This window comes from Mesocricetus auratus, unplaced genomic scaffold, assembly GCF_017639785.1.
Source record: "Mesocricetus auratus isolate SY011 unplaced genomic scaffold, BCM_Maur_2.0 Super-Scaffold_100025, whole genome shotgun sequence".
Lineage (NCBI taxonomy): Eukaryota > Metazoa > Chordata > Mammalia > Rodentia > Cricetidae > Mesocricetus > Mesocricetus auratus.
In genome coordinates, this window is record NW_024429206.1 from 12904822 (window position 1) to 12926006 (window position 21185).

Sequence of the window (21185 nt, forward strand, 5' to 3'; positions counted from 1 at the left end):
TTTGTGGGTTCTGAGGATCAAATATGCATGGGTCATCAGGCTTGGTCACAGTATCTTTACCCAATGAGCCATCTTGCTACCCCTCCCCCAATGTGTCTTTGTCTCTCTTGCCCCTCCTCTATTGAAACAGAGTTTCTCTCTCTCTCTTATTATGTAGCCTTGGCTAGCCTGGAACTTGCTATGTAGACCAGACTTTCCTGGAACACATATAAATCCATCTGCCTCCCAAGTGCTAGGATTAAAGGTATGCACCACCACACCTGGCCTTCTTTTTAAAGATGTATTTTGAGGCCTGGAGAGTTGGATCATTGGTTAAGAGTGCATGTTGCTCTTGCAGTGAACCCAGGTTTGATATTTAGCACTGACATGTTGCCTCACAAACAGTTTCAACTCCAGCCTCAAGGTATCTAATGCCCTCTTCTGGCCTCCATGCATACCAGGTATACAAAAGTATACAGGCATACATGCAGACAAAACACTCATACACATTAAACTATTCATTTTTTAAATTTTTGTTTTATGTACATGAATGTTTTGCCTGTGTGTTTGTACTTGCATTGTTTGGGTGCATGGAAGCCAGAAATGTGAAAAGGAACTCCTAGGACTGGTGTCAGAGTTGTAAACTGCCATGTGCATGCTGGGAACTAGACCCAATCCTCCATTATCAGATGCTCAGAACTGATGAGCCTGTTTGGTATTTTCTTTCAAAAGCATTAAGCTTTGAAAGTTTTGACCTGAAGTCTAAATTGGAATTTTAGAAGAGGTCATTTTGTTTGTGGTTTACTACTGTTTGTGCTATCATGATGCACATGTGGCAGGAAGATCTTGAGTTTCAGAATAGCCAGGGGTGCCAGGTTAAGGTCATCTCCAAACAGTAAGATGACAGAGATGAACAGAGTTGTCAAGGAGTAGAAAGTCTCTAACAGAGAGCTTATGCAGTTTCCTTAAGCAGACCAGGCACCACCTTGTCTTTCCTTAATTTATGTACTTGTTTGTTTTGTTTTTTTTTCAATCTAGTAAATAGTAGCTCATTGTAACCATATGGTTGAGTCAAGCATGTACTTCTACAGCTAACTTGTTTTGGAAATGGATCACAGTGTCACCAAGTTACTGCATGTTACTACACTTCTGTAGTTCCCTGCCCTTCCTCCCCTCCTGCTTTTATGTGAGAATTCTGGTGTGCCCACATAGGTTGCGTGCGTGCGTGTGTCCGTGTCCATCCATTCGGTAAGCATTCCCACTTGTTCTAATTAGCTGTGCATTGGTTCTTCACATCACTTAGTCTAGTCTTAGCTGTCAAGATACAGTTTATATTTGAAGCATGTGAGGAGAGAGATGTTTAGCAGAGATGTTATTACTCTGAACCTGTGTGCAGATTTCTGTGTAGTAGTTTGCAGCATGGCCTTTGATTGCCTGTTCCCAGGAAGTTGCCTTGCTGTGTGAAATGGAAGCTTCTGAATGCAGGGATTCTCGTCTCTTATTAGGTGGAGTCATCCTGTGAGGACCTGGGCAGTGCAAGTCCTTAAACCTCAGATACTTCCATACAAGGATGAAGAAAAACTTTTTCCCTCAGTTTTCAGAGAAAAGAATCAGTACACTCAGCTCTCCCTCCCACTGTGGCCACTGCATCTTTGCTACTCTCTAAAAGTGTGTAGCTTGTTCTCCTTTATTAGTCCTATTATTGGAATAACCATCCTTTTTTTAAAAAAGTATTTTGCTACCGGGCTGTGGTGATACATGCCTTTAATCCCAGCACATGGGAGGCAGAGACAGTTTGAGGCCAGTCTGGTCCACAGAGCAAGTTCCTGGACGGCCAGGGATACACAGAGAAACCATGTCTCAAAAAGAGTCCCATCCCCACCTCCCACCCCCAGGAATTAATATTGATGTTTCCATCTAAGAATAGCCTTGTAATTTTAAAAATTTTAATCTTTATTTTTGTTTTATGTGTATGGGTGTTTTGTCTATATGTATGTCTCTGTACTTTATGTATGTTGTACCTGCAGAAGCCAGAAGAAGGCATCAGATCCCCTTGGGACTGGAGTTACTGGTAGTTGTGAGCTGTCATGTGGGTGCTGGGGATCTAACCCAGGTCCTCTGGAAGGGTAACCATTCTCATAACCACTGTAAAATGCTTACTGAGATGTGCATAAGGTCAAAAACTGCACTCACCATGCACCTGGTTTGCAGGGCATCTTTGTCTGTCTGCTGTGCTAGATGAAATCCCAGATCCCTGTGCTTCACGTACAGTTATGTGCACTTGGGTGTTCACTAAGCCCTGCACACCTGGCCCCAAGTGCTTTATCGTCCAAGCTTCTCATTACCCCTCTTAGTTTCTTAACTGAGACCTTGAGTGCTAACAGGTATCAAATGTTGATCTGTTGTGACAAGTGATCATAATGCTTGCCTGCCTAGAACTACATGTTTACTATTTCAGTTTTTTTTTAACCACTGACACTAGCTGTTGACATTAGGATATTTAAAAGGATGTGTGCTCATGTACACACACACACACACACACACACACACACGGATTTATTAGAGTGGCATACATACTATGGTCCAACAAAGCTGTCTCCCAAGAGAAAGATAGTTGTTTAATCCATGAGTCCAGATGACTCTGCAGTCCCAGAGGACTCCTGGAGCAACTGGTCTTCAGTCTGTTGGAGTTCAGAAGTAGATTCTTATACCAGAGAGGGAATGCTTCAGTAAGAGGACAGATGAAATTTGCCATTAAGAGTGATGGCAGGCAGGCACAAAGCAGGGCCTTCTTCCAGGGCCTTTATGTAGGCTGCCACATAGAGGGATAGATACAGACTGGACCTAATGTGGGCTTTTGAAACCTCAAAATCCACCAGCAGTGAGATTCTTCCTCCAACAAAGACTTAAATCATTCCTAAAGTGAACATCAACTGGGGACCACGCATCTAAATACATGAGCTTTTGGGGCCATTCTCATTCAAACCACCGCACTAACTGAAAGAGAGGAAGCACCCAGCTAAGTCAGAACTTGATTTCTTTGTAGTGCAAGCAAAGTATATAGCCATGATCTTTTTGAGACACTCTCTCACTGAACTTAGAACTATGATTTGGCTACACTGACTGGCCAGTAAACTTGAAAGATCCTCCTGGCTCCATTTCTAGGTTTATAGGTATATGCCATACCCAGCTTTTTCCATTGTGCTCTAGATCTGATATCAGGTCTTATTGTTTGCAAAATGGGTACTTTATAGACTGAGCCACTTCTACATGCTGCTTTTTAGTTTTTGAGATAGTCTCACGAAGTCTACACTGGCTATGAACTAGCTATGAAGTCTAAGATGACCTTCTGTTCCTTCTGTCTCTACTTTCCAAGTCCTGGGATTATAGTTGGTCAGTACTAGGCCCAATTTAGATTTTTCTCTGCGATGAAATCTTCCAGAGGAGGGTGTGTGTGTGTGTGTGTGTGTGTGTGTGTGTGTGTGTGTGTGTGTGTGTGTGTGTGTGTGTGTGTGTGTGTGTGTGTATGTATCCATCCTGCTCATTAGTAATAAGCTGACCAACATGGGTGCTGGGAACTGAACGTGGGTCCCTTCAAAAGAACAGTAGAACTCTTAACTTGTGAGCTATTTTTTCAGATCCCAAAATTGTGTATGTGTGTGCACATGCACGCTTGCAGTTGCTTGAAGAAGCCAAATTCCTTAAGGTCCAGCGGTGGTGGGAGGGAGGAGATAGCACACTCTCACAGTAGCTTGAAAAGGCTAAAAGAGGGGGTCAGATTCCACAGAGCTGGAGGTTTTGCCTTGGTTTAGTTTTTGAGGCACTGGCTGTTCTGGAACTCGCTCTGTAGGCCAGGCTGGCCTCAAACTCACAGAGATCCGCCTTCCTCTGCCTCCTGAGTGCTGGGAGTAAAGGCATGCGCCACCACCAACCAGCTATTTTACTTTTCAAAAATTCATTTTCATGTAGTTCTTTCCCTGTTCATATGTATGTACACCAAGGTCTGAAGAGGGTATTGGATCTCCTGGAAGTGCATTGTAGGTGGCTGTGAGCTGCCGTGTTGTTCCTGTGTGGAAGCAGCACGTTGCTGACCCTGAGTCTTCTCCCTGCCCCTGCTCACAGATTTAATTACTGCCTTTGCCTCATGGTTTTTTCCTTGGTGTCTTTTGTAAGTCGGTGAGTGCATTGTTTAAATTCTTTCCACATCTGAATCTTGCTGATCAAATCCTTGGATAGTGGTTTTTTGTTTTGGTTTTTTTTTTTTTTTTTTTTTTTTTTGGTTTTTTGAGACAGGGTTTCTCTGTGGCTTTGGAGGCTGTCCTGGAACTCGCTTGGTAGTCCAGGCTGGTCTCGAACTCACAGAGATCCGCGATTAAAGGCATGCGCCACCAAAGTGTTTGTTTAAAGGAGTCTTCTGTGCCTTGCAACCCTGGAAACACACACGTGCACGCACGCACACTCAGTGTTTCTGAGAATTGAGCCCAGGGTCTCACACATGGTGATCAAAGGGAAGGGAGAGGAGAAAAAGAATCATTGAAGTTGTCCAAGGTAGACTTGCTCTCTGCCTCAGTGTTCCAGGAAGCCTGGAACTAACACAGGCATCCTTCCTCAGCCTCCCAAATTGCTGCAGTTATAGACTGCAAGGCTTGTTTTTTTTGTTGTTGTTGTTTTTTTGTTTTCCCAATCTGCGTTGTGTTACGAATAGTGTATGTTCTTTCAGCGAAGGTGTGTCATGTCACCTCTCATTGTGATGAGCAGTTAACTGTGTTAATGGCACATCCCTATAATCCCAACACTTGGGAAACTGAGGCAGAAGGATCAGAAACTCAAGGTCATCTTGAGCTAGGGAAACTGAGGCAGAAGGATCAGAAACTCAAGGTCATCTTGAGCTACATGAGACCCTTTATCTATGCCTTCATTTTCTTTTCTTTTTTTACTTTTTGCACACCACATGCATCCTGTAACTACTCCCTGTGTGTTGTAGCTACCATTTGATAACCTGTTGTAGTCCCAGATCCAGTCACTCACTAGGACTTGTGAGATGATGATACTTCTGTCATCCATCTTGGACTTTTAGCATCACAGAGCTTTACCTCATTAGACTTGTGGATTATCCTGAGGAAAAATGAGGTGCAGGTGCAGACATACTTGCCAGTGCCTTTTTGGGGGGGGGGTCCAAGACAGAGTTTCTCTGTGTAACAGCCCTGACTATCCTAGAACTCACTCTGTAGACCAGACCAGCCTCGAACTCACAGAGATCCACCTGCTTCTGCCTCCTAAGTCCTGGGACTAATGGTGTGCACCCACTGCCCAGCGCCAGTGCCTCTTTTACACTGCCTCCAAAGATTAAAAACAACAACAACAACAACAGTATGTTGTATGCTTTGGGAATTTTATACTTGCTTTTTCAGCTAGTATTTTTACTAGACTCTCAGTAAAGTTAGAAATTAACCTGGAGGACATTGTCTCCCTTCATGGAGTTAAAAACCCAATAATAACTTGTTCTATGTAGAAGTGAAGGATCTCAGCAGCAGTCTCTCTGTTACTGCCTCCCTAAACTGTTGTATCTTCTTAGTCATAATTTAGAAAGTCCTTCAAATGCAGCTGTCTCTGCCTGTTTGTTTACTGTATCCTAACAGTGCGGCGGCACTGCTGTTCTAATAGCTTTCAAATGTACAAAATGCTGGCTGGTAAAATTCCACAAACTATACAAAGGCATTTTTTTCTTGCATGGCAGTGGAGTCTTTGCATAAAACCACTTCAATTTCTCCCTCACCATAAATCACATTTACATTTTATGTATCCTGTGAGACTGGTGGATTTGTGTTTGAAAATATGTGCCAGCAGAGAATTAACATAAAGTAGATCACACATATACCTCTGTTTTCTTTAAGACAGAGTCATTGAGTCTACGCTGGCCTCTAGTTCTGTGTAGCCTTGGCTCTCCTGGAATTCACTCTGTAGACCAACTGAACTGACAGAGATCCGCCTTCCTCTGCCTTCCAAGTGCTGGGATTAAAGGTGTGCACCACCACCAGCAGCCTTTTATTCCTTTCTGCAGTGGGGAGGAATCACTAGATCCTAGTAGTAGCATCCCCCTTAACTTGGTTATGATGACGAAATAGGTCTCCAGATACTGCCACATGGTCTATTTTGGGCAGAATTTTTCCTGATTTAAAGCCACTGATACGAGTTTAAGTGTGGTCCATGTAAAGTATAACCTAAGATGCATATACATTCAATTTTATAGAAACCACTACAGCCAAATAAATAGAATGTCTTTTGTGGGGCTTGGGTATACATTTTATGTTATTTTTTAAGGCACCTTTTAACATGGGGACTGTCAGTATTATGTTGGGAAAAAATTCATTATATTACTTTCTTCTGTGTCCAAGTTTACTTTCTAAATAGATAAAATATATATCAATAGTAGTCATTAAATGTTCAGCAAGCATTTTAAAGTAATAAATACATAGACATTAATAGTTGTTTTATTTCTGTTGACCCAGTAACAAACCATGTTATATGTTCTTGGTGCCATACCACTCATGAGGTATGCAGTTCCTCCCCTCAATTAACATGACACTTACAACTTACAGGCATTTGTGGAGGAAAGGCTCAGTTAATTCATGGCATGTTTGTGAGCACTAGACAGAGATCCTCTTGCCTCTGCCTCCTGGGTGTTGGATGGAAGGTGTGCCCAGCTCTTATCTGACATTTATCTAGAAAAGCAGCCTTTGTAGGAATATGGAAGACACGTAGGGGAGAGAGATGTTATTAGAAACCTTCTACTTGGTGCAGTTGGTGGTGTGGTTGATGTTGGGTGAAATAAGAGCTGGGCTGGGGGTGTATCTCAGTGCTGGGGCCCTTGTTTAGCATTCCAGAGGTCCTAAGCATTATGCTCTGATAAAACAGGTCTAAAGGGAAGAAGTAGTAGGTGTTGGATTTGTATTGGCTTTTTTGCCATTATTGTTTTTCTTCCCTTTCTTAAAACTCATGATAAAATATGGAGTATCAGACACTCCCTGTGGTCCCCTCCCTCCACCATCCTGATACTATGTCTTATGTTAGAGATGAAAGCCAGGTGAAGGGAAGATCACTTGACTAGGTAGACTCTGAAGGGTGAGTCACATTCTTAAGACTGAGAGTAGAAGTCTAGAGTGACTGGAGGTGGGTGGGATCTGTGTGAGATGGCTTTTAAGAGGCAGGATCAGAGTCAAATCACACGGAGGGAGCCTTGTAAATGCATTGTGCTGAGGAGGTTTCATTTCCTCGTAATCTGTTTCTTTTTCTTCCCTGCAGTACCAAATATGCCCCAGCAGCGACAAGACCAGCATCATCAAAGCACCATGATGCACCCCGCCTCAGCAGCAGGCCCACCCATTGTAGCCACCCCGCCCGCTTACTCCACTCAGTACGTTGCCTACAGCCCTCAGCAGTTTCCCAGTCAGCCTCTAGTTCAGCATGTGCCGCATTATCAGTCTCAGGTAAGGCCAGGAGGACCTCGCTCATTGTCACTCCTTAGAGAAACATCTCGTTCCAACGGTTCGTGTAGTTAGGTGGTTTTGGGCTTTGTTGTATGGTATTAGATAGTTAAGAGTTGGGGCCCTTTAAATATACAATTATATATTTAAATATATAATTTATATATATTTAATTATAAATATATATATTTATATATATTTGCAAGTTACAATTATACTTTTTTATATTTTTATTTTATGCATATGATTGTTTTGCCTGCATGTGAACCACACTCATGACTGGTGCACTGGAAGCCAGGTGGGGAGGTGGCTGATGATGTTCTTGCACAAGAGGACAAGGGCTCAGTGTCCAACACCCACTTCTGGTGGTTCACAACTACCTGTAACTATTTCAGAGGTCTGACACCCTCCTTTCATCTCCATAGACACCTGCACACATACAGTACACGGATAAGTATGCACATACCCATATACATAAAATAAGTAAATTATAAATTTAAACAAACAATTCAAAAGGAAGCATCCATTGAAGACTTGAGAACTCTGAAGTGTTCCTGGGAACCGTGAAGGTAGGAATCAGAATTAACTGGGCTGGAGTGATGGTTCAGAGTTTCCTGCTTTTAAGAGGACCCACATTCGGTTCTCAGCCCCCACATGGCAGCTCACAGTCTCCTGAAACTCCAGGTTCGGGGGATCTGATGCCTTATTTTGGCCTCTTCAAGCATGAATGCACACACACACACACACACACACACACACACACACACACACACACACACACACATCTCTCTCTCTCTCTCTCTCTCTCTCTCTCTCTCTCTCTCTCTCTCTCTCTCTGAATCTTTAGAAAAAGAATCTTAATTAAAGTTAACTAAAACCCTCATAATATAATATTCTTTTCTTTTTTTCTTATTTTGTCTAAACACAGCATCCTCATGTGTACAGCCCTGTCATACAGGGTAATGCCAGAATGATGGCACCACCAGCACATGCACAGCCTGGTTTAGTATCTTCTTCAGCAACTCAGTTCGGGGCTCATGAGCAGACGCATGCAATGTATGGTAGGAAGCATTTTATTGTCTTTTCTGTGTGTATGACTATACTTGTTTTAAAGCTCTGTGAAGATGCTTTGTTAGGAATAGCCTGAGGGAGAGGTGTGGTAGTGTGACCCTATGTACTGGCTACCAGGTTTGGGGTGGGGTGGGATCTACAGTGTGAGGAGCACTTAAGGCCAGACATTAGAGATGAGCCTGGGCAACATAGAGACCCTACCTCAGGAACAAGAAAGAGTGGCCTGACCCTGACATTGAGAATCTTAAAACAAAAACATATGACTCATAAGGATTGCAATCTGTTTCTACTTTGTACCTGCAGTTCCTCTGTCTTGACATGTTTCTCCTCCTTTTAAAAATGATGACATTTGCCAAGTGTGGTGGCGCACACCTTTAATCCTGGTGCTCAGGAAGGCAGAGGCAGGTAAATCTCTGAGTTTGAGGCCAGCCTGGTCTACATAGTGAGTCCCAGGACAGCAAGAGCTACATAGTGAGACCCTGTTTCAGAAGGAAAAAAATAGTAATGACGTAATAGAGCACAGCTTTGTGAGAGACGTGCCATCCCTCCTGTCTGCCTTGGCCATTGCACTCCCCCTGCCTAAGCCTTGCAAGAAAGGGTGTGCCGTCCTCCTTACTTCACATCGTATCACGTAGTCGGCGGGCCATGCTTTTTACAGTAAGAACACCTTGAATTTTGCTCAACATTAAATGACACTATGATAAACTTAACACATTATTTTCATAGTGACATTTCAACGTTTTTTTGAAGTATTAGATGAGTATCGCTTGTTTATACAATTGAGACGTGTACAGTCAGGACTGAGATTATAAGTGCATGCAGCTTACACAGATATTGTGTTTGTAGTTGTTTTAGTTTGATGCCTTAAATGAGCATATACAGGGCAGTTACGTTTATAGGTCTGATAAATACTTCCTTGATCCTTCTTGATGGTTGAAACATTATGTTGGCTGATTAAGATTAGGATTGGGCAGCCCAAGTGTTCTTCCCTGTATTTGTAATCACAAACATGCATTCGAGCTAATGCACACCTGTCACCAGAGTTCATTAGTAGTTAGGATATATACCATGGAAAACATTTGCCTTTTTAAAAGTCTAAAGTTTGCTTGTTCCACATTAATAATTAGGAATTTTCAATTAGTACCATTATTTATGCACTAGATGTTTAGAATAAAGAATAGGGCAGTTGCTGTGCTTTCAAGAAGTCCATCTGTTTTCCTGGCATGGTGAACATGTATATCTCAGCCCTGTGGCTACCAGGAAAAAAGGATCAGAAGTTCAGAGACCAGTCTGGGTGGCATAGAAGACTCTGTTTCAAATAAAAGTCCCCTGTTATTTGGTTTATAAAGTGACAGACTGGCCTGGTCTCTTGTTTTCATCATCTTGTGTCCTTCAGTGTGTTTTTCCTGGGACTATGTTAGCCCTTGTATGGAAAGACTGTAGTGATCCTCTCACTGGCTTTCCTGCAGCTGGTTTACAAGTTTTCCAGCTTGTTAAAAGCTTGGTTTACAAGCTGGTTAGACTGTGGATACTTGTGGTTACTGCAGATTCAGCAGAGGCACTTCTCCTCTCCTGTTTTCTGCATGCCCCCATTGGATTAAGAGGAAATTCTGGAGCTGAAGTTTGCAGTGCTTTTAGGACCAGCCATTGTAGCTGCCAGTGTAGCACTACAGAAGCTGCCTGCTTGTAGGCGGTGGCACTGCGCATCTAGGTTGCCTTGATCATGCAGCTACTAAAAAGCACACTAAGAAATTGTTTAGGTTTTTTTTTCTTCAATCACAAGTCATTTTTTAATCTGTTTATCAGAGTTTGTCGGTGCCTTGCCAGCATTTTCAGTTAGTTTGGCTCTTCTTCTGGTCAGTTATGCCAAAATACTGTTTGAAAACTGTTGTATGAGAATGTTAATTTTATGTTCATTTCCTTTGAAAAGTATGTATTTTATATAACTCAAGAAATCAAAATGCTTGAATTATGTTGACTTCTAGATAACTACAGATTTTGTGATGTGGTGCTTTGCCCATTTGTTGATGCTAATCTCACGTCTCCTTTTTGTTGGTTACTGATGCAGTCAAGGCAAGGGCCTTCATGATAAGGAGAGTACATCATAGGTAACCTTGTACACTTTTTTTGTTTTGTTTTTCAAGACAGGGTTTTTCTGTATTGTTTTGGAGGTTGTCCTGGTACTCGCTCTTGCAGACCAGGCTAGCCTGGAACTCACAGAGATCCGCCTGCCTCTGCCTCCCAAGTGCTGGGATTAAAGGCGTGCGCCACCACTGCCCAGCCAACCTTGTACTCTTTTAAGAAAGAACTTTTGTTAAGAAGTGACCTTAACTTCTGCGTCTCCATATCCAGGCTCCTGCTCATCTGAGTTGGTATTCCAGCAATGGTTTCGTTTTCAGAAACAATGCTAAGGCCTGTCTGACAAGTCGGCCAGAAGAACTGAATGTGCTCTTCTCTCTCCTCCACTTTCCTGAAAAGACAGCGACTCTCTATTTAGCCTTGGCTGCCCTGGAACTTGCTATGTAGACCAGGCTGCTCTTGAACTCCCAGAGATCCACCTGCCTCTGCCTCCCACGTGCTGAGATGAGGGGTGTGCACAGCCACACCTGGCTAAATATTTTTAATGTGTGCTTTAATGCAGATAAAAAAGTATAATAAACAGTCCTCATAATCTGTCTGCCTGACAGGCACTTGTTAATGTTGGTATGCACTCCCCCAGGTGCTTCAGTGGTGCCCTTTTATACAGACACATTTTACAAGAAATGGTATAATACTTGTATTTATATTTTTATAAACCTTGGAATTCACTACCCAGGGGCCTGTGATGACATTTGTGTTGCTGTGGAAAATTATGTATCATGGATTTGCTTAAGTATTTCATTATCTTGGTACATTGCTTATATCAAGGCTGTTTGGTGGATGCCATGTTGGTCGTTTTATTAGTTAATGGTTCTATATCAGATAATAATCTTATTCTTTTTATTTAAGCAAGTCAGCATGCGGACTTGCTCCCTCAGTACAGAAGGAAAGCCTTCCGGTTCAGCCCTGTTTGCTTGTAAATCTCTGCAGCAATGCTTATTTACAGTCCTGGTCACCCCCTGTCAAAACGAACCGTGCGTGAATACAAAAGATCACTGAATGTATCGGCCTTTCCAGAGCACCAGGAATGCACACCTCAAGAGGCTAATTTACCTTTCTATTTCCCAAATTCAGCATGTCCCAAATTACCATACAACAAGGAGACAAGCCCTTCTTTCTACTTTGCCAGTGAGTTGGGTTTTTTATACTAATTTTAATTACACAGTAAACACTAAGGGATACATTTTAAAGAATATTTTCCTTCTGCTAGACAGAGTCAAAGTATGCATGTTGGGACTGGGGATGTGGCTCAGTGGTAGAATACTTGCCCTAGCATGCACTAGATCCTGAATTCATTCCCTAGTACAAAAAAAAAAAAAAAAAAAAAAAAAAAGGACCTGTGGCTATGTTTGTATAATTCAGAGTTTTGGCAGAAGAATTTGCCCATTAAATAAGGTTGGGCCAAAGAAAGGCTAAGCTATTTCAGGAAGTAGTTTTTGCATACAAAGCAAGAGTGTAGCTATGTGGGAAATACCTTATGTTTTCCTCACTCAGGGAAACTTTCTGAACAACTAATAGTATTTTATACACAAACGTAGTATACAGCTAAAAGTACTAGTTTTATGGTGTCCTGGCATGACAGCAAAGTGTCCTCACTGGGCTTCCTATAGCAAAGGGTGGGTGAAGGAACTTGGAGAGGTAGGTCTGCCTTGTCTGAGTACTTGGAGCAGATATGGTAGGGTGTGTAGAGCTCCCTTCAGCATGAGGCCTGTGTATGAGGTCCAGACTGCCGCCTTCTTCTTCTTCCCTAAGTGAACTTCGTATATGGATTTTCCCTATTTTGGGGTTAGTGTTTTAAAATGAAGCAGCAGATCATAGACTTTGGAAGTAGAGACCCTTGAGACCCTATGTTACTGTTGTCACTTCATTTGAAGCATGAGTTCTAGAGAACACTAAGATTTAACTTTCTTATAATAGGCACTAAATTTGGGGTTATTTTGGAATAACTACTAATTATCAGATAACAGGGTTTTGGAAACATTTTGTCCTTAAATTTTCATTAATTGTGCCAAGCCTTGGTATCCAAAATAAGTTGCCATTTTTTTAGTGCCAGGGATAAGTTAACAAATGGAGTCCTTTATGCTCTTGGGAAAGTAGTCTTGTTGACTGTGCCGTGAGGAGGCCTTTAAGGACACAGCTTCAGGTCTTACATGCAGTTGTCCTCACCATCCTGCTGTCTGTCTCTGGTACAGTCACTTTCCTGTGAATGGCTGAAAGGTCAGCGCTAAAGCCAGCAGCTGCCACTGCGCTCTATGCCTGTGCCACCTCTCCTTCGCCTGTCGTTGGTTGTCCCTTATCCCGTCCCCTCCTAAAGTTTCCTTCTTTTTGTCATACCCCTTTTTTGGAATTAGTGTTGGAGTTGGAGGATTGTGTTCTGCTTGTTTTCAGGGTTGTTTTCCAGTGCTGATGATCATCAGTACCTTGTGCGACCAAGGTAAAAATGGCAGAATTTATTTACAGACTAAGCATATGGCCTGTGGACTGAATTTGCATCTGCTGACGTCTTTAACTTAGGAGACTGTTTTTGAAATGTGGTTAATATTAAGAAAATTGACTAATGGTATATTTATATTTTTAAATATTTATGTCAAAAAACACTTAGCCTCCCCTTACCCAGCTCTCAAGGGGCTGCTCAAGCCTTGTAAGCTGCGGGTTAGCTGGTGAATAGCCATTTCAGAGCTTCTGAGAAGATCCAGTCTTCTTAACTTCCCAGGTAGTTAGCCATCAGAGCAGAAACCATTTAATCCTTCTTTAGCTGAAACCTTGTCCTCCGCTTTCCCTGAAGTCTACTCTTATTTACCATGTTCTGCTTCCTTCATCCATCTCTGCTCTTTCAGCTGTTTTCCCATGTTTTTATACTTCTACTCTCCCCGCTTTGTGTGACTCTTAACTTTGCTGTTAAGTGGAGTGCCTGTGTGAGGCTCCTGTTTCCCTAGTTTCTCACTTCATTAGCGAGCGGGAAGAGTTACTCTGTAAGGTGCTTGTTTTAGACCCTTTGAGGCAGAAAATAAGCAGATAAAATATTTCTAGTGATGCTTCTGAAAGTGCTGCTTGAGGCTTTATTGTACTTCCCACAGCTCTGGCTTTTACTTCTGAGGACTTGCTACGTGGTGTTTAGGAGAGATGTGAGCTCTGTTTCAGTTTGGGTTTATAGACAAAGACTGTGGATTCAGCCATTGTGAGTCCCTCACAGCATTGGTGCTGTGCATGCAGATTGTCTAAATTAGAGCACTCACACTACAGAGATACATTGTCAAAATGCAGTAGTGGGCCTGGAGAGGCAGCTCAGTCAAGTGTTAAGAGCACTGGCTACTCTTTAAGAGGACCCAGGTTTGGTTCCCAGCACCCATGTGGCTGCTCACAGCCACCTATATAACTGCAGTTCCAGGGGATCCAGTGCTCTCTTCTGGTCTCTGTGGGCACTGCACACATGTGTTGCACAAACTTACATACACACAGGCAAAATACATGCATATCCTGAAAATAAATATTTTTAAAAGATGTATATATTGGGGGGCTGGAGAGATGGTTCAAAGGTTAAGAACACTGGCTGCTCTTCCAGAGGTCCCGAGTTCAATTCCCAGCAACCATATGATGATGGCTCACAACCATCTGTAATGAGATCTGGCGCCCTCTTCTGGTGTGCAGATAGAACATTATATACATAATAAATAAATTTTTTAAAAAAGATGTATATATAGGACCAGCAAGATGGTTCAATGATGAAAATTCACTGTGTGTGCAACCCTGACAATTGAAGTTCAAGCTCCAGAGCTCTGCTATCACTTGAAAGCCATGTCACATTCCTCCACTCCCACCCCAAGCATACACGCACACCAATAATTTTAAGGTTTTTAAATGCATAAAGTTGGCATAATGTATGTCTTGTCTATTGAAGAAGCTAAAGCAGGAAGTTTGGTTGAGCCTAAGAGTTTGGGGCTAGCCAGGCAATGCAGCAAGACCTCGTATATAAAAATAAATCAAAACTGGATCTGATAGCAGAATCATAACCCATCGTGTGAGAAGCTAAGTTCTCTTAGAAGTTCAAGGTCATCCTGAGCTACATAATGAGTTTGAGGGTTTGAGCTACATGCTGAGAGTTGAGGCTCCACTAGGCCCTCCTTCTAATTAATTAATAAATTGTACGAATGTGGCTAAGTTGTTAACTTCGTGGTAGACTGTGTACTTAGTGTGCAGGATGCTGTCTTTGGTCCTCAGCATAAAATGTGAGGTAGTAGTAAAGCTATTTCATCCTGGCTGAGTATGTATGGTTTGATGCAGTCAGGAGGGATGGTGGGTTCCTGGCCAACTTGGGCTATGAAAGAAAAAAAAGAATAAAAAAATCTTTAATTTCTTTTATAGATGGCAATATCAAGACTTTTACATTTTTCCAATTGACTAGTTTAATTCTGAGACTGTTACTGCAATGGCTGTGGTTTCCATGGTGAAGGGAGTGCAGCATTCTGCTAGAGCTTTCTTCAGAGTTATTTCCCCTTCTGTTCTTGAGCTGGAATTCAGGGCCTTCTGGGCAAAGCTCTGCCTTGAGCTGTGTCTCCACAGCTTTTCCTTTTCTTTTTACTTGCTTGTGTTGTGAATACTTAGGAATTAATTACTAATGAAATTTCAGATCTCTTGAGCTTCTCTATCAACCATCTTTATGAAACCCCGTAAGTAGCATTTGAGGATTTCTGTCCCTTGGTTGGATTGCTACAAAGGAAACAATAAACCATGGGTGGGGTTTTAATGTATTTGGTTTAAGGATAAGACTTTTGGACCACTCATCATCATCCAGCAGCCTAGGCTCCATCAGGAGACCCTGTCTCCAAGAAGGAAAGTACTGTAAGTACTGTCATGGTTACAAGACACTTGAGATTAGGCTGCCAGTGGTTTTCTCATTACCATGTCTATTGGCTCTTACAGTCTGGGAACAAAACCGCCTCCATCAGTCTAACCTGGATACTGAGGAACACTGTTGACAGCTGTAGCCTTGGTGGTTTGGTGCACAGGTCATCCCAGCTCTGACTTTCTGCTTTGCCCTCTGAGATGCAGTCACCATTCAAGACCATGCTCAGGGCTGTTCACTGTGCATAACACTGTACCACTGAGGTGGTAGGCAGCCAGCGTCAGGAACTTTGCTGACGCTGTTTTTGCTTCTCTGCCACGTTCCATGTTTGCTGACATATTATCTGAAAAGCATGAACATGGTGTGACAGCTTGGCTGTGAAGGGCGAAGTGTCTGGTGCTGGTAGACCTATGACTTGAACACTATTTTCTTCTTGCTGTTAAGTTCGAACCCATGAGCTATCCAGAGTCACAGGAGCAGTGAGTAAGTGAGGCCATCCCAGGTTTTAATGCTCAGCCTGCTGTTGTGAAGGCTCAGGCTTGCCTAATACTTCATCTTGTTTGGTACCAAGGTAGGGCCCATACTAGATGGGTAAAGAGCTGCCATGTGTCTTTTGTCTCTGTGATCACATTTTAGCAGGGTCATCATGTTTCCTTTGTGTTATTCTAGTGAACAGGATGGGGTGGACAGTTTTCATCTCCAGACTTTATTAGGAGCTCCTCGGTAGGAATCAGGAGTGGAATGGATGCTGTGACTGAGATGGCAGTGACCTTGTCCTTGCCCCCAGCTTCACCGATGTGGGCACTGAAACTGTAGGACAGTAGCATGGTGAGGGTAGCCAGATGATAGCCTTAAGAGAGAGACTGCACCTGTCTTCATGTGAGCCAGAGTGATTTTTGGAGTTGTTTCTGCCTCCAGGAGAAATGGGACTATTTTGTGTATACTCAAATTAACTCGGTGTTGATGTAATATGCAGAGCTGTCACATGAGAGTTAAATGCTGGCCTTGTTAAACAGAGCCCTTACATCTATTTTCCAGTATGCCTGATGTAAATTGATGCAGAAAATGCCAGTGGCGTGGGTTAGATTGTAGTGGTTGTGAAAGCATTCATTGAGGCATAGCAGGCTGGGATTGGTGGTCAGCATGTATCAATTGTACACATTCCTTTTCCTTTTGCCTCAGTTTCCACGGGCTCCCTTGCTCAGCAGTATGCACATCCTAATGCCACCCTGCATCCACATACTCCCCATCCCCAGCCTTCGGCCACTCCCACTGGACAGCAACAAAGCCAGCATGGTGGAAATCATCCTGCACCCAGTCCTGTTCAGGTAAGGAGAGGCGTGGCCTGTGCGTGCACAGCTGCTTCCTTGTCCCTGCTACTTGCAAGTCTCTGTGATCAGGATGTATCAGCCATCCTTACAAAGCTGCGCGAAGTTGTGGGTTCAGGGGAGGCCTAAGCCATACCCTAAGGGTGAAGGCCAGAAACATGAGTGTGGAAAAGCTACTTTAGACTTAACAAAGAACTTTAAGCTAAAGCACTGTCTGGGATTTCATTTCTGAAGTCACTCACTAATGCTTCCTTCCTATTGACTTCTTCTTTTCCCCAAGACAGGGTTTCTCTGTGTAACAATCCTGACTGTCTTGGAATTCATTTTGTAGACCATACTGGTCTCAAACTCACGACCTCTGCCTCTGCCTCCCAAGTGCTGGGATTAAAGTTAAAGGCTTGTGCCATCACTGCCCCAGCTGCCTGTTGGCTTTAGTCACAGTAGCTAGTGGGGCAGTTGACAGCCTGACATCTTGTCATTTGTTCCACTTCCGCTTGTTTGTGCCTGTGACTGCCAGGCTGAGACTTGGGCTGGAGAGCCCTCGATGCTCTTCTCCCTGCATCTCCTGGGCATGGCTGGAGTGGGGGTAGGGCTTCTGCTACCTTCAGTGTATGAAGCGCTGACCCTGATGAAGTTTCCCATTGCTTTGCAGCACCATCAGCACCAAGCTGCCCAAGCTCTTCATCTGGCCAGTCCACAGCAGCAGTCAGCCATTTACCACGCGGGGCTGGCACCAACCCCACCTTCCATGACACCTGCCTCTAATACACAGTCTCCACAGAGCAGCTTCCCAGCAGCCCAGCAGACGGTCTTCACCATCCATCCTTCTCATGTTCAGCCGGCATATACCACCCCTCCCCACATGGCCCACGTACCTCAGGTAAACCAGCACTAGCCAAGTTTCTGTGAAGGCCACATAGGGTGTGGTGGTTGTCAGATAAGCAGCAGGGAGCCAGATGCTCCCCAAGCCAGAAACCCTGTGTGTGGTGCCATCTGCCTGTCTCCCCCTCCCTGCTTAGTATGTGATCTTCTGGCCCTCGGTGAATGTTGCTATGATTTTGTGATGGGATCAGTGAAACTGTGACTTAGCATTTCCCAGCTGAGACCTTAAAACTCTTGAGTCTGGAATGCACCCCAGTCCTTTCCTTTCTGTGTCTGCTTTGCTCCGTCTTTCTAGCTTGACCACTATGTGTCTATGTGCACACACAGACACCTCTACACACGCACACATGGAGCCTGGCAGGGATGGCAGGCAGGCTTTCAATGGTTCTCAGCTCTCTGAGGTGACTGCACTAGGCCTGTTAGCTTGAATGTTAGTCACATGAATTCCGAGACGTGTCTCAGTTGTTTGCCTGGTTATCCTCTATCTGCTGCGATCCTGTGTTGTGCTTCCTGAGCGCTTGGCCTTGGATTACGGTGCAGTGTAACTGAAGACCCAGGGCCAGGAGAGGCCTCTATGGCTTAGTGTGAGGTGGCTGCACCAGGTGTCTCTGCTACTTTGATCGTAGCTCCTTGAGGCGGGTCTCACTTAGGGTTACTGAATGACTCCATTTCCTGTCAGTGCGCCAGTGAGGCTCTGGCAAGGTATGAGCTAGAGCTGTGCAGTTGGGTCTCTTGCAGAAGGCTAGTTTGTTACTAGGTGTCCTTTCCCCAGAGCTAAGTCTGTAGTGAATACTCCGTTGATTGGCTGCTGACAATGGGGAGGGGAGCCAGTTTGGTCAGTGTGCTTTGGTGGAGTGAAACTTAAGAGAGTCAGAGTCCTGTAAGTGTCTAGCAGAGGCTGCGAATTTACTTTAAGATGGGCTCTCCCCAAACCTCAATTGTGTGTTTATGTAGAAGAGTAAGAGGCTAACATAGGGAAAGCAGAGAGCCATGGGCGTGTTTGAAGGTGTGAGATGGTCTAGAGCAATGCACAGGATGGGAGGCAGGAAGCAGCCTCTTCCTGCTCTGCCCACTCCTGCAGAGCTGAGGTCGAGCTCACCAACCGGTCAGCCAATATCAGTTTTGTAAGTTAAACTTGCTGCCACTTGGTACAGGACACCAGGCTGACCTAACTCCAGATCATTCTTATCTCATTGGAGCCATTAACTGCACCTTTTGCTCCATCAGCCAAGCTTTTAGAGTGAGGGGCCTAAGTGCTGCTTCATCTTTCTGGGGAACTCATCACAACGTGGGGAGGGCAGAAGAGGAGAGACTCAGGAAGCTGCTAAGGGTGCTGGGGAGACAGTCTCCTCCTGTCTTTGGCCCCGTGCCATAGCAAGTTAAGTATGTGCCCCTCCCGCCCCAGTGAAGGCCTGCTCTTGATGAAGACCTTGCCCTGTGTGGTAATCTGTGAGCAAATCTGGGGACGACTAGGAGGTTGTGCCAACTTCCCCATCCCAACCCTCCAGGATCTGCCTCAAGGATTCCATCTTGCCCCTTCTTGAGTCCCAGTTCAATGAAAGGAACAGTTGACTTGTTGTTTAAGACGGAGATGTTGCCTGTATGCGTAAAAGAGCTCTCTGTTTCAGGCTCATGTACAGTCAGGAATGGTTCCTTCTCATCCAACTGCCCATGCGCCAATGATGCTAATGACGACACAGCCACCCGGCGGTCCCCAGGCCGCCCTCGCTCAAAGTGCACTACAGCCCATTCCAGTCTCGACAACAGCGCATTTCCCCTATATGACGCACCCTTCAGGTGAGGCGTGTGTGTGCAGGGGCCGCCGGGGCACCCCAAGCATTCTGCTCAAACAGGTAGAATGGCAGGCAGGACCAGTGGTTCAGGCTCCAAACCTGACTAGCAAGGCCTGTCCAAGTGTTTGCAGGAGGGATTGTGATGGTCAGGGAGCATCAGGGCTCAGGGCCTCCGGAGCTGAATCTGTGTGTGTTCTGCTGGTATCAGGGTTGGCTTGAGAAGCAGCAGCCTCATTCTGGGTAGCTGATGCATGCCGAGGACTCAGTTTGGCCTTCCTGGTTATGTATGACAGGCTGGACAGGGCAAGCGTGTTCCTTCCTGAGTCCCTACAGGCTGATGTGGGGGGTTTATGCCCATGGCCGAGTCTGATTTGTAGCTTGGAGGAGAACACTGAGCTGTGTGCGGACTGGTTTGAGTGTAGTTTTAGCACCAGCCTGTGCCCTGACACAGGACACCCATGATGTCTCGTACTGGATGGCTATGGCAACACCTGTCTCCCCTGTGACTTGGAAAAAGTATTGGTGCTTGGCTAGCATTAGTGGGAGGGGGTGTGAAGGCCTGTGCTCCTGCCCCACAAGCAGCAAGTCCAGGACTTGTATCTGAAGTGGTTTTACGTCTGACTGGTTTGTTTCTCCTCACCCCCCTTCCCTCCCCAACCTCACCTTGGCTGCAGCTGGGGGGGAGAGGGGCGCTAGCATTAACCCTCCAGTGTTACTCAGCCAGCAGGAGAGTAGTTGACAGTCATGTGCTGCAGACACTAGGTTGGTGGGCAGTGGAGCCTGTGTTCTGTTTAAATAGCCACTTTTCTTTTTTACAGTACAAGCCCACCACCAACAGCAGTTGTAAGGCTGCCCTGGAGGAACCGAAAGGCCAAATTCCCTCCTCCCTTCTACTGCTTCTACCAACTGGAAGCACAGAAAACTAGAACTTCATTTATTTTGTTTTTTAAAGAGATACACTGATTTAACATCCAATAGGAACTAACAGTTCACTTGCAGTGGAGGATGTTTTGGACCGAGTAGAGGCATGTAGGGACTTGTGGCTGTTCCATAATTCCATGTGCTGTTGCAGGGTCCCGCAAGTACCCAGCTCTGCTTGCTGAAACTGGAAGTTATTTATTTTTTAATGGCCCTTGAGAGTCATGAACGCATCAGCTAGCAAAAGAAGTAACAAGAGTGATTCTTGCTGCTATTACCGCTTTAAAAAAAAAAAATCAAGACTTGGAACGCCCTTTTACTAAACTTGACAGAAGTTCAGTAAATTCTTACCGCCAAACTGACGGATTATTATTTATAAATCAAGTTTGATGAGGCAATCACTGTCTACAGTGGTTCAACTTTTAAGTTAAGGGAAAACTTTTACTTTGTAGATAATATAAAATAAAAACTAAAAAAAAATTAAAAAATAAAAAAAGTTTTAAAAACTGATACCCACTTAGTGTGCGTTTGTGGCGACTTCTGCTGCTGTGGGTGCAGACCCTGGGCGGGCAGGCTGGGTGTACAAGCTCCAGTCTCCTACTAGAGGAGGGGCTAACCAATGACTTTTCTCCTTCACCTTCAGTTCTGGCTCAAGACTGAGATTTCTTGGCTTTGGCAGGAGGAAGGCTGGCCAGTGTCAAAAGTCTGTATCTGCAAGCAGGTGCAGACTCTGTTTGTTAGTATCTCC

The 21185-nt window shown here is 44.3% G+C and overlaps 1 protein-coding gene across 9 annotated transcripts in view; it reads left to right on the forward strand.

Moving 5' to 3' along the window:
- The window catches only part of Atxn2 (ataxin 2), an 85261-nt gene extending 64314 nt beyond the window's left edge, over positions 1-20947 (forward strand). For 4 of the 9 annotated variants that reach the window (XM_040731392.1, XM_040731400.1, XM_040731396.1 and 1 more), the window contains 7 exons: positions 7282-7466; positions 8392-8524; positions 11748-11801; positions 16699-16844; positions 17497-17724; positions 19355-19523; positions 20338-20947. In XM_040731392.1, the coding sequence (XP_040587326.1) occupies positions 7282-7466; positions 8392-8524; positions 11748-11801; positions 16699-16844; positions 17497-17724; positions 19355-19523; positions 20338-20366 (944 nt within the window). In that variant the 3' untranslated portion in view covers positions 20367-20947. Of the gene's footprint in view, positions 1-2006; positions 2106-7281; positions 7467-8391; positions 8525-11747; positions 11802-16698; positions 16845-17496; positions 17725-19354; positions 19524-20337 lie in introns of all 9 variants that reach the window. The other 5 variants (XM_040731393.1, XM_040731398.1, XM_040731395.1 and 2 more) reach the window with 4 other exon arrangements.
- The last annotated feature ends 238 nt before the right edge of the window (positions 20948-21185 follow it).